Genomic DNA, 14238 nt, shown 5'->3' with positions numbered 1-14238 from the left:
TCTGATATGTATACATCTTTATTGTTTTTTGGCATTAAATAAAAACACAGCAATCTTGAAAAGAAACCAATAAAAAAATACATGTAATCCATCCCAAAACAAAGTGGCACCATGAAATGACAAGCTTGATGATGCTGACCCTAAACAAATATAAAAAAAAAAGGCTGTAAAAGGTGAAATACCCCGCATGAAGGAGAGAAGAGGTAGACTGACATCAACGTTCTCTTGCTTTGGTTTCCATGGAAGACTTTGGGCCAACAACAACTGGCCGCTAAATCTTTTAAACACGGCAAAGAAAAGAACTGGAATGGAACGGACAAAACATCTTAGGTGAGGAAAAGGAAGTGCAAAAATAAACTTGGCGGCTTCCGACACACAAAGGTTGCGTTCACACTTGTGGTTCGGTACTCTCCTCTGCATGTTTTGTACGCACTTTGGCGAGGTTGGCTTAGCGTTCACACTGGTCATGTCGTCACGGGACCAGATGCGTGATAATGCAACCCCTGCTGGGTTGAATACATATTATTGCGATGTTATTATTGTTATGTTATTATTTATATTATTATTTTTTAATATTAAGAGCCTCTCCCTACAAACATACATACGGAAAGAGCAAAGCGGCTTACATTTCACCAAAAGCTTCTAAAATATACTTCTAAAGACTGATCACAAAGCTGTGTCGGTTTCGTATTTGTCATTTTGCTGGTCCCTGTAGCATTGAAATTGGGAGCTCAAGTGGTCTTGGCAAAGCGGTCTTGATCCACCTGTTCAGATACCAAACGAACCGTACTTGGCAGAGAAAACGCACCAGACCTTGAAACCCAACCAAACAGGACAAGTGTGAACGCACCATGAAAACTTCACAGCAGCTCATCACCATCATAGTCGTTATAATATTTATAACAAGCTAAGTAAAAAAAACAATTAGGTGCATTGTTAGCATGCTGTAGAAATAAAATGACATAATATTTTAAATGGCACACAGAAGCCATTGAAGCATTGCACGTTACACTTAGTTGATATATTCCTACTGACGCCATCTCCTCCTGGCTGGTGCACGGTATGATGCTTTATTCTTTGGATGACACCTGCCAAGGCTCCAGACAGCTTCCTGGCTCTGTAGGTTATTCCTACTTCCTGTGGATTGAGGGGTGGGTGGGGGGGGTGGCCTCGGACTGGCTGTACCAGTTTAAGAAGTCTTCTTTAATGAAGCTGGCACACGCTCCTCCTGGCATCCTGGATGATGTCACACAGCTGGACCGACTGATATGAAGCTCGACATGTCTTGAGGGAGAAGTCAAACATTTTGAAAAAAAAAAAAAAAAAAAACACTTTTCCTACCTAGCTGGAAAACTGTTATGCACGTCGGCGCCACCGCCGGGCTTCAGCAGCAGTTTGGCCCCAAGTGAAGGGTAAAGGGGGGATCTGTACACCCATATTGCTGCTTTGCTGATGTGTCGATGTCTTCTGGTGGCTTTTAAAAAGTGTGCAGATGATGTGTCTTCTTAGGGAAAGCTGTAGGGGTGACAGTACAGCAGCCACAAATGAGGAAAACAATTAAGAGAAGAAGCACAAGTCACATGTTAAACTAATTACCTGGCGTTGGATCATTTCTCTCTGTCCATGTTGTCATTCTCCTCCTGAGGTAACAGAAGAACACGGCTTCAACTCGGCCATAAAGCGCTAAAGAATTCACCAAGCAAGCTTAGTTTATCCCAAAAGTCCTCCGTTGTCACACTTGAAGTCGATGACAACACAACTCAACACAAAATTGAGTTTTTCAATGAAACATTTTATGATGATAAGGAGAAAAAAATCCAAACCAAAAAAGTGATTGCCCCGTAAAGCTAATAACCGGTTGGGTCACCCTGAGCAGCAACAACTGCAATCAAGCGTTTGTGATAACTGCAGAATTGTTGTCATTCAGCCACATTGGAGGCTTTTCCAGCATGAAGCACCTTTTTAAGGTCATGCCACAGCATCTCAATAGGATTCAGGTCAGGACTTTTGACTAGGCCGCTCCAAAGTCTTCATTTGGTTTTTCTTCAGCTATTCAGAAGTGGACTTGCTGGTGTGTTTTGGATCATTGTCCTGCTGCAGAACCCAAGTTGGTTTCAGCTTGAGATCACCAACAGATGTGCTGGACATTTTTTGGTAAACAGAATTCATGGTTCCATTTATCACAGCAAGTCTTCCAGGTCCTGAAGCAGCAACAGTCCCAGACCATCACACTACCACCACCATATTTTACTCTCTGTATGGTGTTCTTCTATTTTTACACCAGATGCAATGGGACACACACCTTCCAAAAAGTTCAGCTTTTATCTCATCAGACCACAGAGTATTTTCCCAAAGGTCTTGGGGATCATCATGACGTTTTCTGGCAAAACTGAGATGAGCCTTAATGTTCTTTTTGTTCAGCAGTGGGTTTCATCTCAGAACTCTGTCATGCCCAGTGTCTTTCTTATGGTGATTTTTTTTTAATTCCTCCCTTAATAATGAAAATTTCATTTAAAAACTGCATTTCATGTTCAGTTGTGTTGTCGTTCTGATCTATTTAAGTGTGACATAATGTTGTGATGGAGGCAGTGTTTCATGTCAAGTTTTAGAAAATCAAACATCCTGGTCACCACTGCTTTGGTCCATACCAAATACATTTTTCCAGGACACCAACCTCCTGTGACTCGGACACAGTCCGGCTGTTTGACGCCACCTCCTCTGAAGGAACACTGCCGTTGGAATCTGCTATCAGCAGCGTCCGCCGCTCCCTGGCTGCTTTTTCACACTTTGTCACACGGAACCTACGCGGGACAGAAACAAGATGAAAACTTCCCAGGATTTGTTGGTTTCAGGTCAGCGGTCTGGTGTTAAGGAATTAAGTCTGGATTAACATTTTCAGGATTTAGAGTTAATGTTTGAGTGTCCGGTGCCAGGCATGTGCAATGGTTGTGATGCTAGGCGAGGGGTTAACGTGGAGAAACACTCACCTGCCCACGGACAGCACGGTGACCTCTCCTGAGTGTCGACGCCGTTGCTCCGCCTTGCGGACCGCCGGTTTGTTCATAAGCGGCCATTTCTTCTGGCTGCAGCGTGTGCAGATGTTCTTGTGGCCGCCGACGCCACCGATTGTGTGCAGGTGGTTGCAGGTGTGCTTGGCAGCCTCTGGCGGCGCCCCCGGCGACACGGGGGTGAGGGGTGGCGAGGGAGAGTATGGGGAAGTGGGGGTGATAGGCGCACTGTGGAAGAGAAGATTTTGAATTTCTTCATTGAGCAAAAGGTGTTGCAGGAGTGAAGAAATGAGGTCAGCATCAAAACAGGAAATAAAAGCGAGAGGCAATGGGGGATTTAGAGGACTATCCCCCTCACCCTCACAGCTGCATGATCTCAATAAAAACTGTGCCAATTCCAGGAGGCCTCAAAAGAGCATGGCCTGATTGTCTCTTCACACAGTAAGCAGGGTGGTGCTGCCATCTAGTGGTAAACTCAGCATAGGCCCAAAAAAAAGACTCACCCATCAGAATCAATGCTGGTTTCGTGAACCATTGCTTTCAGAGCATCCGAGTTGGCTGAAACAACAAAACAATGTTAGAAAATAAAAATATACACATTTATATAACATTCATATTGTACTGTTGAGGGTTCAAACTAATACAGTGGAACCCCTGTCACTTGTCATGCATTGTGAATGGTGCGCTTACTAAAGTGGGAGATGCATGAATGCAGCACAGTTGACTGACACATGTCAATTTTTCAAAATCTTAATACTCTATAAAATACGTGTTAAACTCATTCATTCATTTTCTATCCCTAATCCTCACGAGGGTCGCAGGGTGCTGGAGCCTATCCCAGCTGCCTTTGGGCGAGAGGCGGGGTACACCCTGGACTGGTCGCCAGCCAATCACAGGGCACATATAGACAAACAACCATTCACACTCACATTCATACCTATGGACAATTTGGAGTCGCCAATTAACCTAGCATGTTTTTGGAATGTGGGAGGAAACCGGAGTACCCGGAGAAAACCCACGCATGCACGGGGAGAACATGCAAACTCCACACAGAGATGGCCGAGGGTAGAATTGAACGCGGGTCTCCTAGCTGTGAGGCCTGCGTGCTAACCACTCAGTCACCATGCAGCCTCTTCATATACAGGGTCAGGAAAAATGATCTGGCATATTTGTAGGTTAAATAAAGGGCAAAAAAGTAAAGAAACAAAAATAAGTGTTTTTATTTTTGAAAAGTACATAATGCCATTTTGCTTTGTTTCTTTATAATGCCATTGTATTTGGTTTCTTTTTCAGTTGCTGCCATGACTTGCACTGGCGAGCATTGCACTTTCTTGTTTATCAAAACAAACAAATGTGTAACTGCAACACAACAAGCGTTGCGTTTGCACTTTAATCTTAGTAGACATGATCTTGCACCAGCTCGAAAAACACCATCTTGTTATGGATTACCAACTTCAAAGCTACTGGATCTGCATTGAAACCAAAATGAACCGGCCGACCTCGCACTGCCAGAACTGATTTAATTTTAAAAAGGCATTATATGTTCTTTTCGAAAATACTTTTTTGTTTCTTTACTTTATTTGCCTTTTATTTAACCTACAAATGTGTCAGATCATTTTGCCTGACCTTGTAGTTCTTAGCGCCAGCCCAAACAGCTGCAGCCTATAGGCTCCTCTAACCATGCAGGCCATGATGGTGTTTGTGCAACCCCCAGACTTTCCTTGATGCTATAGCAACCCCAACACTGATGCTAGCTAAATGGTCAGCTATGGCTGATAACATCATATACGTTCACATCATAAAAGTGAAGGCATCTACTCTTCATAGAAGAGAACAAAGCTTTCTATGGACTGGCTGTATTGTTTTAACCTACAAATAGGCTTTTCATGCTGTTTTTACCTCTAAAAGCAAACAACACAGGCAAAACGTACCTACCCAATCTGAAGCTGAGCACAGACAGTCAGTACTATGTATTGATTGAATAATAAAACATGACAAGACAATACTATAATTGACATAACTGTGGGTTCAAACAAAAGGTTCTATCTTCAGGGTTGAGTATCAGATCCAAATGTTTCCAGTCTAAAGCATAAATAAAGAAATTGACCTCAATGTTCCATTACTTGGACGGCACTGTACAGTACATGCCAGTCTGGTGAGGTATATTGTGATATATATTATTAATGTGACGCTGCTTATGCTCCAACTGTGTCATCAGCTTGATAGGGATTATATAAGTCCCGCTTGATTATAATGCACAGGAACATTGCTTTATCTCTTATCTGAAATATAAAATAATTTGATGAATAATTTTGGCAATGGGGCTGCACGGTGGGCTAGTGGTTAGCGCGCAGACCTCACAGCTAGGAGACCAGGGTTCAATTCCACCCTCGGCCATCTCTGTGTGGAGTTTGCATGTTCTCCCCGTGCATGCGTGGGTTTTCTCCGGGTACTCCGGTTTCCTCCCAAAAACATGCTAGGTTAATTGGCGACTCCAAATTGTCCATAGGTATGAATGTATGTATGAGTGTGAATGGTTGTTTGTCTATATGTGCCCTGTGATTGGCTGGCGACCAGTCCATGGGCTTCGCAATAATGATGACTGAAGCGGTCGACCAGAATGTTGGTGTCAACTGAAACGTGCATTTTTCAGTAAAAGCATGGTGGAACTGGACTTGATGAGTTGGTCGACTTGTGAACATAAACAGGGGTCGACTTAAATATGCGCCACTGTAAGCCAGTGCCCAAACATTGCCTCGATGCAAGTGGACTTATACAATTGTCACAAATTGGGACAAAATATTGATGCATGTAACTTATTAGCGTATCAACATTAGATGAACCTTCCGAAGAAGATTCCCAACCCCTGGTTTAGACAGACGCACGTCCCAACTGGGCCAGGGGGCCTTCGCAGATTCCAGCACGTTACAAGGCAAGAGAAGTTTCACAACTCCACACGCACGCACAAGGTCGTCCTTATCATCCAGCAGCATCCTCTTATCAAGCACCACATGGCGCCCACTGAAGATTACTTGGCTATCTAGGATGGTGCACTTTTACGACCACAGTGCATTGCTATCGGCCACAGAATCTCGTTAAAGGCTTTGAGCCACACAACCAAACAATAAATGGGATGCGGTCGCTTGAGAGCTGGCGGGATATTAACTGTCAGCGGTTTATTTCATTATGCGCACGCATACCTTCATTTTTCATGATGTAGTGGACGATCTGTCCCACTGTGTCATTGTTGTCGCTGAGGGTGTCATTCAGCTCTGCAAGCAGGGAGAAAAAAAATAATTATGCGGAATGATGAACTGTAATACCATCATGTCTTAATAAGATTTTATTATAGAAATCAAATGGAATATATGTGCCGAATAAAGACATGTCACTCAATAAATGTCATCACTCCTTACAAGTAATGAATGTCCAAATATGATTGAAAATAATCCACAAAGTCAGGGAAATTGCATGATAGGACAGGCAAATGGGCATTTGAATAAAGAACGTGAGAAGCACTACTGAATTCAGTAAATCACTCTCAGCAAAGTATGAAGGTCGTCTGTGTGGATCTCGTTTCCTCTCCTCCTTCACTGCTCGTCATCGCCTTTTTGGTCCAAAAAAAGGTCTTCAATCAAGGTAAGTGACATTAAATGTTCATTTATCACTAGTCTTTTAACTGTACACTTGACCATAACTATTTTACACTGAAAGTGTTTTGTGTATCTGGAACAGATTAATTGGATTTACATTATTCTTATGGGAACAGTATTTGTGGTTAGAGTAGGTTTCGCTTGGAGTGGGACCTTTTGGAACAGATTAATGATGCTACCCGAAATTCCACAATATTTATTCTATTTTTAATACTAAAATATACATTCAACAACAATGTGAAGACTTTTTGTTTTCCAAAACATATCCGCCCATACCATGACCCTCCCACTGTGGGCCACTAGACCCACAACACAGGTGCATTATATTGAAAATGAGCAAGATTGTAACGGTCATTGTTGTACCATTCATCCATGACCATTACATCATGTTGCAGTATGGTAATGCATGGCCCCTGCAATTCCTGGAAGCTGAAAACATTGCAGTTTTTGGGTGGCCAGCATAGATACTCATTGAGCATGATTAGGTTAATTGCTGTCAGACCTGACCATGATCAGTCAATTTAGACTACACATAAACACCCCTTTATAATTCATTCATTCATTCATTTTCTACCGCTTTTTCCTCACAAGGGTCGTGGGGGTGCTGGAGCCTATCCCAGCTGTCTTTGGGCGAGAGGCGGGGTACTGGTCGCCAGCCAATCTCAGGGCACATATAGACAAACAACCATTCACACTCACATTCATACCTATGGACAATTTGGAGTCGCTAATTAACCTAGCATGTTTTTGGAATGTGGGAGGAAATTGCATGCACGGGGAGAACATGCAAACTCCACACAGAGATGGCCAAGGGTGGCCCCTTTATACTTTCATTCATTCATTCATTCATTTTCTACCGCTTATCCTCACGAGGGTCACGGGGGTGCTGGAGCCTATCCCAGCTGTCTTTGGGCGAGAGGCGGGGTACACCCTGGACTGGTGGCCAGCCAATCACAGGGCACATATAGACAAACAACCATTCACACTCACATTCATACCTATGGACAATTTGGAGTCGCCAATTAACCTAGCATGTTTTTGGAATGTGGGAGGAAACCGGAGTACCCGGAGAAAACCCACGCATGCACGGGGAGAACATGCAAACTCCACACAGAGATGGCCGAGGGTGGCCCCTTTATACTTGCATTACCTAATATACACTGAAGGACTTTAAAAACCCATTTTTTGTTGTGCCTGTATTTAGGGCCGTGGGGTTTTGAGTTGTAGTTGGTGTGTTTTGAGTGCCCTATAGTAAAATACATATGGTCGTATCCCATACTTCTGGAGTCTTTGGCAAACCGTTTGTGTATAAACTTGTGTCCGTCCACATTCCTGGGTCTCTGCTGCAGTTTGTGAAGCAGTTGGGAACGCATTACGCAGGTTTGTGGTCCGGATATAGCAATCCTGTGCAGGTGTCGCTACACGTGGTCAGTCACGTGTCAGGAAAACGTCTCCGGAGGGGGCTAATGGTACCGGAAGCGACTCCCAACCGCATCTTGGTGCATTCCTGCCATCAGTGTGCCCATCGCTTGGTCTCGGGAAACTGCACTTAGTCGTGGCATCCTGAAACATTGAATGAATGTGTCTGTCTTTTAAAGGCCATCCTAATGGTACACATTGCTGTACAGTGACGCGCTCAGCAGTCACTCCCTTTTGAGACATACCACCAAACACCAGTGGTTTTAAGGTGTGGTCCATACAGGGAGACGGGTGTGATATCAACAATTCTTCACTAGGGGGCAATAAGGCGTGACATGGAAACTTTGCAGTCAAAACACACAAACTACAAATGACTGTGTCTTTAAAAAAAAACTGTGTTTTTAAAGTCCTTCAGTATAGTAGAACATTTTAGGAGAGACTTACAATGCACTGCTATCACTTTATCAACTCATTCGCTACCAAAGACGTATTTAGACATGTTTTTCAACCAGACCACTACTCCCTAAGACACATTTATACGTCTTTTTTGCATGAGAGGCACAACAAAGTGATGATGCAAGTCTACAATAAAAGAGAGTATGTTTGATGCGGTTTTAAGCCAAAAAAGCTAACACAAGGCGGCAAAATACTACTGAAATAGAAGCTGCACAGCAACCAGGAAGTGAAAAGGCAACTAAAAATATATATTTTCATGTAAAACAAGCATGTTGTGGCATCACATTTTGGCTAAATATAGTCTAAGGCTACATTCACAGTAGACACTGACTCGTTTAAACTGCACGTTTTGGAGTGGTCTTTTATTGTGGCCAACCTCAGGCACCCCTGTGAAGTGGATGGATTATCTATGCAAAGGAGCAACGGACAAGTGCTCCCTAAAAAAGGACTTCAGCAGACTTATTAATTATTTCGACTGTTTACTATTAATTGTATTCATTCATTCATTCATTCATTCATTCATTCATTCATTCATTTTCTACCGCTTTTTCCTCACGAGGGTCGCGGGGGTGCTGGAGCCTATCCCAGCCGTCTTCGGGCGAGAGGTGGGGTACACCCTGGACTGGTCACCAGCCAATCACAGGGCACATATAGACAAACAACCATTCACACTCACATTCATACCTATGGACAATTTGGAGTCGCCAATTAACCTAGCATGTTTTAGGAATGTGGGAGGTAACCGGAATACCCGAAGAAAACCCACGCATGCACGGGGAGAACATGCAAAATCCACACAGAGATAGCCGAGGGTGGAATTGAACCCTGGTCTCCTAGCTGTGAGGTCTGTGCGCTAACCACTTGACCGCCGTGCCGCCCTATAAATTGTATATTGGTGTTTAATGAACAAAAGATGAGAAATATCAAAGTGGTCCCGGCATCCTTCCTCTGTATATTGTGGGAAAACACCCCCCCCCCCCCCATTCAGTTTTCTTTGCTTCCTGCACATCTAACAAACGCACTCTCTCTCTTTCCACTGTGAAACGGAATCCTCTGGTATGCAGCTGCCTCACACAGACTTGTGATATGCTGACAGTTTCTCACGCAGAAGAGGCGCTTGAAATCAACGCAAAGTGGGAACAGGACGGGATGTGTGGAAGGAGAACTGATTTACACTTTACACAAGATGTACGCTCCAAGCAGCCAGTCAAGACTTGATGAAAGATGGTTTCTTTGAATTTAGTCCATGTAAAAGCACGTCAGCTGTGTTATTCCAGGAAGCGGAATAGCGCATTAGGGAGAAAAATTGAATGTAAACAGTTCTCCCTCGTGAAAATTTGTGTAAACTCAACTTTGGGAAAGGTTACAAGAAGAAGGAAGATAAAAATAAAAAAAAAAAAATGTCAACTAGGGGTTATTCGCTTGCATGCCAGCCAGTGCATCGCTATGGCGACAGAAGTACACATGATCTGCAGCTGTCAATGTACGAGCCAAGTGAAACTAAGTCTCTATAATGAGAATTCCCGAATCATCGGCGGGATCAATGCAGCCATGTGCTCATGAGTTAGCTTCCTTCATGGTATTTTTGTCAAGGGGCCAGATGCTGCAGAGTGAAGAACGCAAGAACTTGATTGGGCAGCTTTTGTGACATATGGCGTGACGCAAGTCAAACACTCCAAAACAATTTAGCAGTTCATCCAAAAGCTTCAAAACATACTTTTAAAGAGCAAGATAGCTCTTACATGCCATGGCTTACTATGTGCATGTGATGTAATGTCAAGTCTCATCAATGTTTTGTGTCATTACTGACACCTAGTGGCCGGAATACTTCATATACATTCAGTTCCGTAGTACTAACCTATGCCATATTTTCAATGTTTGGCTTGGTTAAGGCGGAAAGAAAGGGGATGCTGGATAAGTTCAACTTGATTGGCTGCAAGCAGACTGAGATTGTTGCACACTGAATTTGCTTGTCTGCGATTGTGAATGGATTTGTATGAAATAAAAAATGAAAAAAAATAGTTGGAACACAAATTCGGGACATTTAGTCTTCCTGCTATCATGCTAACATTAGCATGCTAGCATTTTTTTTGCTATTTCAAGGGTAGACACATATATAAACACCACTATCATGCTATGTTTTAGTGTGCATTGCAGGCATGCTAATATTAACATAGTATTTTTATCCATTTTCATTTTTATATAAACACTTAGCACTATCATGTTAGCTGTTAGCATGCAAATGTTAATATGTTTGTGAATGGATTTGGATGCAATAAAGAATGAAAAAAAATAGTTGGAACACAAATTCGGGACATTTAGCCTTTCTGCTATCATGCTAACATTAGCATGCTAGTATTTTTTTGCTATTTCATGCTATGTTTTAGTGTGCTAATGTTAGCATGTTACCACTGCAGGCATGCCAATATAGAACAAAACATAGAATTTGTAGCCATTTTCTATTTATTTTTTTGAAGCACACTTACCAGTATCATGCTATGTGCTAGCATGCTAACACTACTGCTAACACTAGTATTTTTTGCAATTTTCCTGAATATAACCTTAGCATGCTAACACTACTGTGTTAGACTTGCTAGCATACTAGCATTTTTTTCAATTTTCCTGAATATAAACTTGGGCAGACACCTAGCGGTATTATGCATGCTCAGAGAAATAAATAGAGACACTACACTTAAAAATGTAAAACTGAAAAAGCCTTTGGATAAAAGGTGAACGTCGTCAACAAATAAGAAGAGTCTAGTTGCTTTGATTCAAACTTTGCAGATTACCACGACCTGGGAATGTGAGAATCTTCACAGTCATGCAAACATGACAAGTGTGAAAACACCCCATTAATCAAGAGTGCAAATGGTTAAATTCCTCACCTCCGCCCAACTCCGGATCCTTTTCCACTTCTTCACACGGCTCCTCTTCCTGGTCCTCATCTCGCGCTTCGGTGGTGCACCGGTAGCCCTTCCTCTTCAAAACGTGGCAGATGACCACCCCCAGCAGGCCTAGGAGGAAGAAGACGGGCACCAACACAAAGGCCGTGTAGTCCGGGTTGATCGCCCCTCCGCCAACCTCTTCTTTCCCCGTGACTGTCGTCTGACCCACTGGAGGACGGATAGGGAGACGGCCAATAGTTGGGAAAGAAAAAAAACAACACAGGGCAGTATTACTACTGATAGAGTGGCAGATCAGGTCAAAAGGTGCACGTTATAATGACTTACGGGATTCCAACACACCACATAAGCATCCTTTTGTCTGATTTCAAACTCCAGTGGCTGACTCATGCACACACTTCCGTGAAATCAACTCAAGTTTGCACAATTGTTTGCTCAGCAGGCCCTCCTGTGACCGCTGTGTGTCGTCAATGAGTGCATCGCCGACACCAGCCACATGACCCCAGAGACAGGAAGCTGCTCCTACTGACCGATGTCTTCCAGGAAGACACCGTCTGACCATGCTTGAGCCCCTCAGTGGGGAAAATTGGGTGTCAAAGTGCAGTGTGTTCACCGAGATGACGCAAAGCTATCTGATCATATTCTTATCGCCAAGCAACACTTGGAAGCGCACAAGCATCAAGCCTTGGCCTTTAAGGGTGCGTTCCCATGTAATGGTTCAGTTGAGAGTTTGATCTTGGTCCACTTGCAGGTATCCTCTGGTTCACTTCACTCAAACATCAACAGTAAACTGCCCAAAGACATGGACTAGTGTTATAATGACAATCTGAAGTGCTGTCACTCAGCTCTGCTCCCCTCTCTCTCCTCTGTGTGAGGTGGTCAAGCAAATGTTATGTATTTTAGTTGCATCATGTCGCATAACAAATTGTGAAAGCTGTCCAATCATGTCCATACTTTATGTCTATAATTGTGGTCACATGACCAAAAAAGGACGAGCGTGAGAGCTAAGCGAACAGTACCAAAGTGCGCAAAAGTATCTTTTATTTTTGGGTCACAACATCCAACCACAACTGTAACTGCATTTATCTGTAACTGTAACTACTTTTATAGCGTAGTCTTTCCAAAAATCCACCAAAAGCACTCACAGATTACAGACAATACGGCTATCATCTTCAAAGGCAAAACCAATAAACACATTATAAAACATCCTCCTCCTTCATATTAACCTTCACAGCCAAAAACTATTTCATAGCTTCCATTTCCTTGCAGAAATATGTTTGCTTTTTTCCGTTGTAAAGTTAGCTATTATTCAGAGTTTCACGGCAAATGTATCTCTTAGAAAGGATGCCTGCATACTAACATGCTAACACTACCACAACTTTTGAGAGAAATCCTGCAAGAACTTTTCAGCTGGGACATTCTGCCTTGTCTGCGCCACGATGCGCCGCCGTCGCCAGCAGAGGACAGGCAGGAGGCAAGGCGGCCATCGCTATAGAATCTGAAAGACCTCCACACGTAGGACTTCTTACCCGTAACCACCACTGGATCGTCCATGATGGATGGATGCGCCGACAGCTGGCCGGGGAAGCTGGCGATGTTTCTGGCAGGCGTGTGAACCAGCACCACGGTCACACACACCACTAGTCGATCTTGAGGAGGGGCTTTTTGCCCAAACATCGACGTACTTCCTGATTCCTGAGGAGTGGACACGCCCTGCTCTTAAAGGGACAGACACTTCTGGTGGGCACACTCGGGTGAAGGAGACTGCAAATTTTGGCATCGATCCGACACCAGTAAAAACATGGCAGGTGTTAATGAAGCTGATACTTTTTAGCAAAAAAAACTTTCAAGATCCTTGAATGATTTTATGATTTTTTTGTGTGTATACATGGTCACAACTTTTAGAACACCCAGAATCAAAATGTCAGTGGTTCATCAGTTCCCGAATATGCAATTAGACATATCGATCGTTGAATAGACATAATGTCTGAATTAGTATATATATATATATATATATATATATATATATATATATATATATATATATATATATATATATATATATATATATATATATATATATATATATATATATATATACACACACGGCATAATTTAATGTACGGGTATGTTATATGTACGGTATATGTATGTTATATGTAATTGTTTTTATGATTTTTGTCTTTATTCATTAGTTGAATGTTTATTTGCTTTTCTTTCATCGTAGCATTATTTATGAGTCGCGTGTTGCATCTCCAATTGTTCCAACTGGCGTCACTTGCAAAACAACTTGTTAAATGTTGCAATGTTTTGTTAATGATCAAATAGCCTCATAACACAACGCACAATCACTTGGCAACCAGAAGGTGGCGCCAGTCCTCGATGTAAGATGACTCCTCATTTTAAGTTTTATTCATCAATAGCTAATAAAGCAGCAGTTAATGGAATCAACTGTACCAAACATTGAATCAGAATCAATACTTTACGAACAAGATAGTGACATTTGATGAGACATGTCTGCCAGCAGAGGACATGTAGCTGTGCAACTATAACGTGCAAGCTAATGACTGCTGGTGTTGTTATGGTGTCATAGTACATCGGTTACCCATTTACTTAGTGGCATGAGTCTTCAACTGCCCTACATCTACTCTGTTTACAGCCACAGGACGACCACACCGCCTGCCATGTGACTTTGAACACGGCGAGCGGGACAAATGACGTCAGCGTATCGCAGCACTCGATATGCGCATGCACTCGCCGTAAGTACAACACTCAACGGGCAGCGGAAAACGCCAGTTG

At 42.8% G+C, this 14238-nt stretch overlaps 1 protein-coding gene across 2 annotated transcripts; it reads right to left on the bottom strand.

Moving 5' to 3' along the window:
* On the bottom strand, nucleotides 1-13124 carry LOC131126434 (RELT-like protein 1). 2 transcript variants are annotated; one of them, XR_009129155.1, is made up of 9 exons: nucleotides 12969-13124; nucleotides 11422-11649; nucleotides 6209-6280; nucleotides 3512-3566; nucleotides 2988-3236; nucleotides 2675-2801; nucleotides 1597-1640; nucleotides 1342-1515; nucleotides 1-1263 (listed from the first exon to the last, which is right to left on the bottom strand). XR_009129155.1 is itself a non-coding variant. In XM_058068964.1 (8 exons), exons 1-7 carry the CDS (start codon nucleotides 13114-13116, stop codon nucleotides 1608-1610), a joined length of 912 nt encoding a protein of 303 aa, XP_057924947.1. In that variant the 5' UTR covers nucleotides 13117-13124; the 3' UTR covers nucleotides 1-1515; nucleotides 1597-1607. The 2 variants fall into 2 exon arrangements, 1 of the variants encoding a protein (XP_057924947.1); XM_058068964.1 differs by having other exon boundaries at nucleotides 1-1515.
* Between the last annotated feature and the right edge of the window lie 1114 nt (nucleotides 13125-14238).

This window comes from Doryrhamphus excisus, chromosome 3 (genome assembly GCF_030265055.1).
Source record: "Doryrhamphus excisus isolate RoL2022-K1 chromosome 3, RoL_Dexc_1.0, whole genome shotgun sequence".
Lineage (NCBI taxonomy): Eukaryota > Metazoa > Chordata > Actinopteri > Syngnathiformes > Syngnathidae > Doryrhamphus > Doryrhamphus excisus.
The sequence above is the reverse complement of the archived record's forward strand: the minus strand, read 5'-3'. Positions and strand labels throughout refer to the sequence as shown.

Excerpts from the sequence above, each read along its gene's own strand:
- LOC131126434 (XM_058068964.1), bottom strand. The coding sequence starts at position 13,116 with ATGTTTGGGCAAAAAGCCCCTCCTCAAGATCGACTAGTGGTGTGTGTG. Across the intron at positions 3,567-6,208 it reads CTACATCATGAAAAATGAAG|CCAACTCGGATGCTCTGAAA; the intron begins GTATGCGTGCGC and ends TTGTTGTTTCAG. Across the intron at positions 2,802-2,987 it reads ACCGTGCTGTCCGTGGGCAG|GTTCCGTGTGACAAAGTGTG; the intron begins GTGAGTGTTTCT and ends TGTCCCGCGTAG.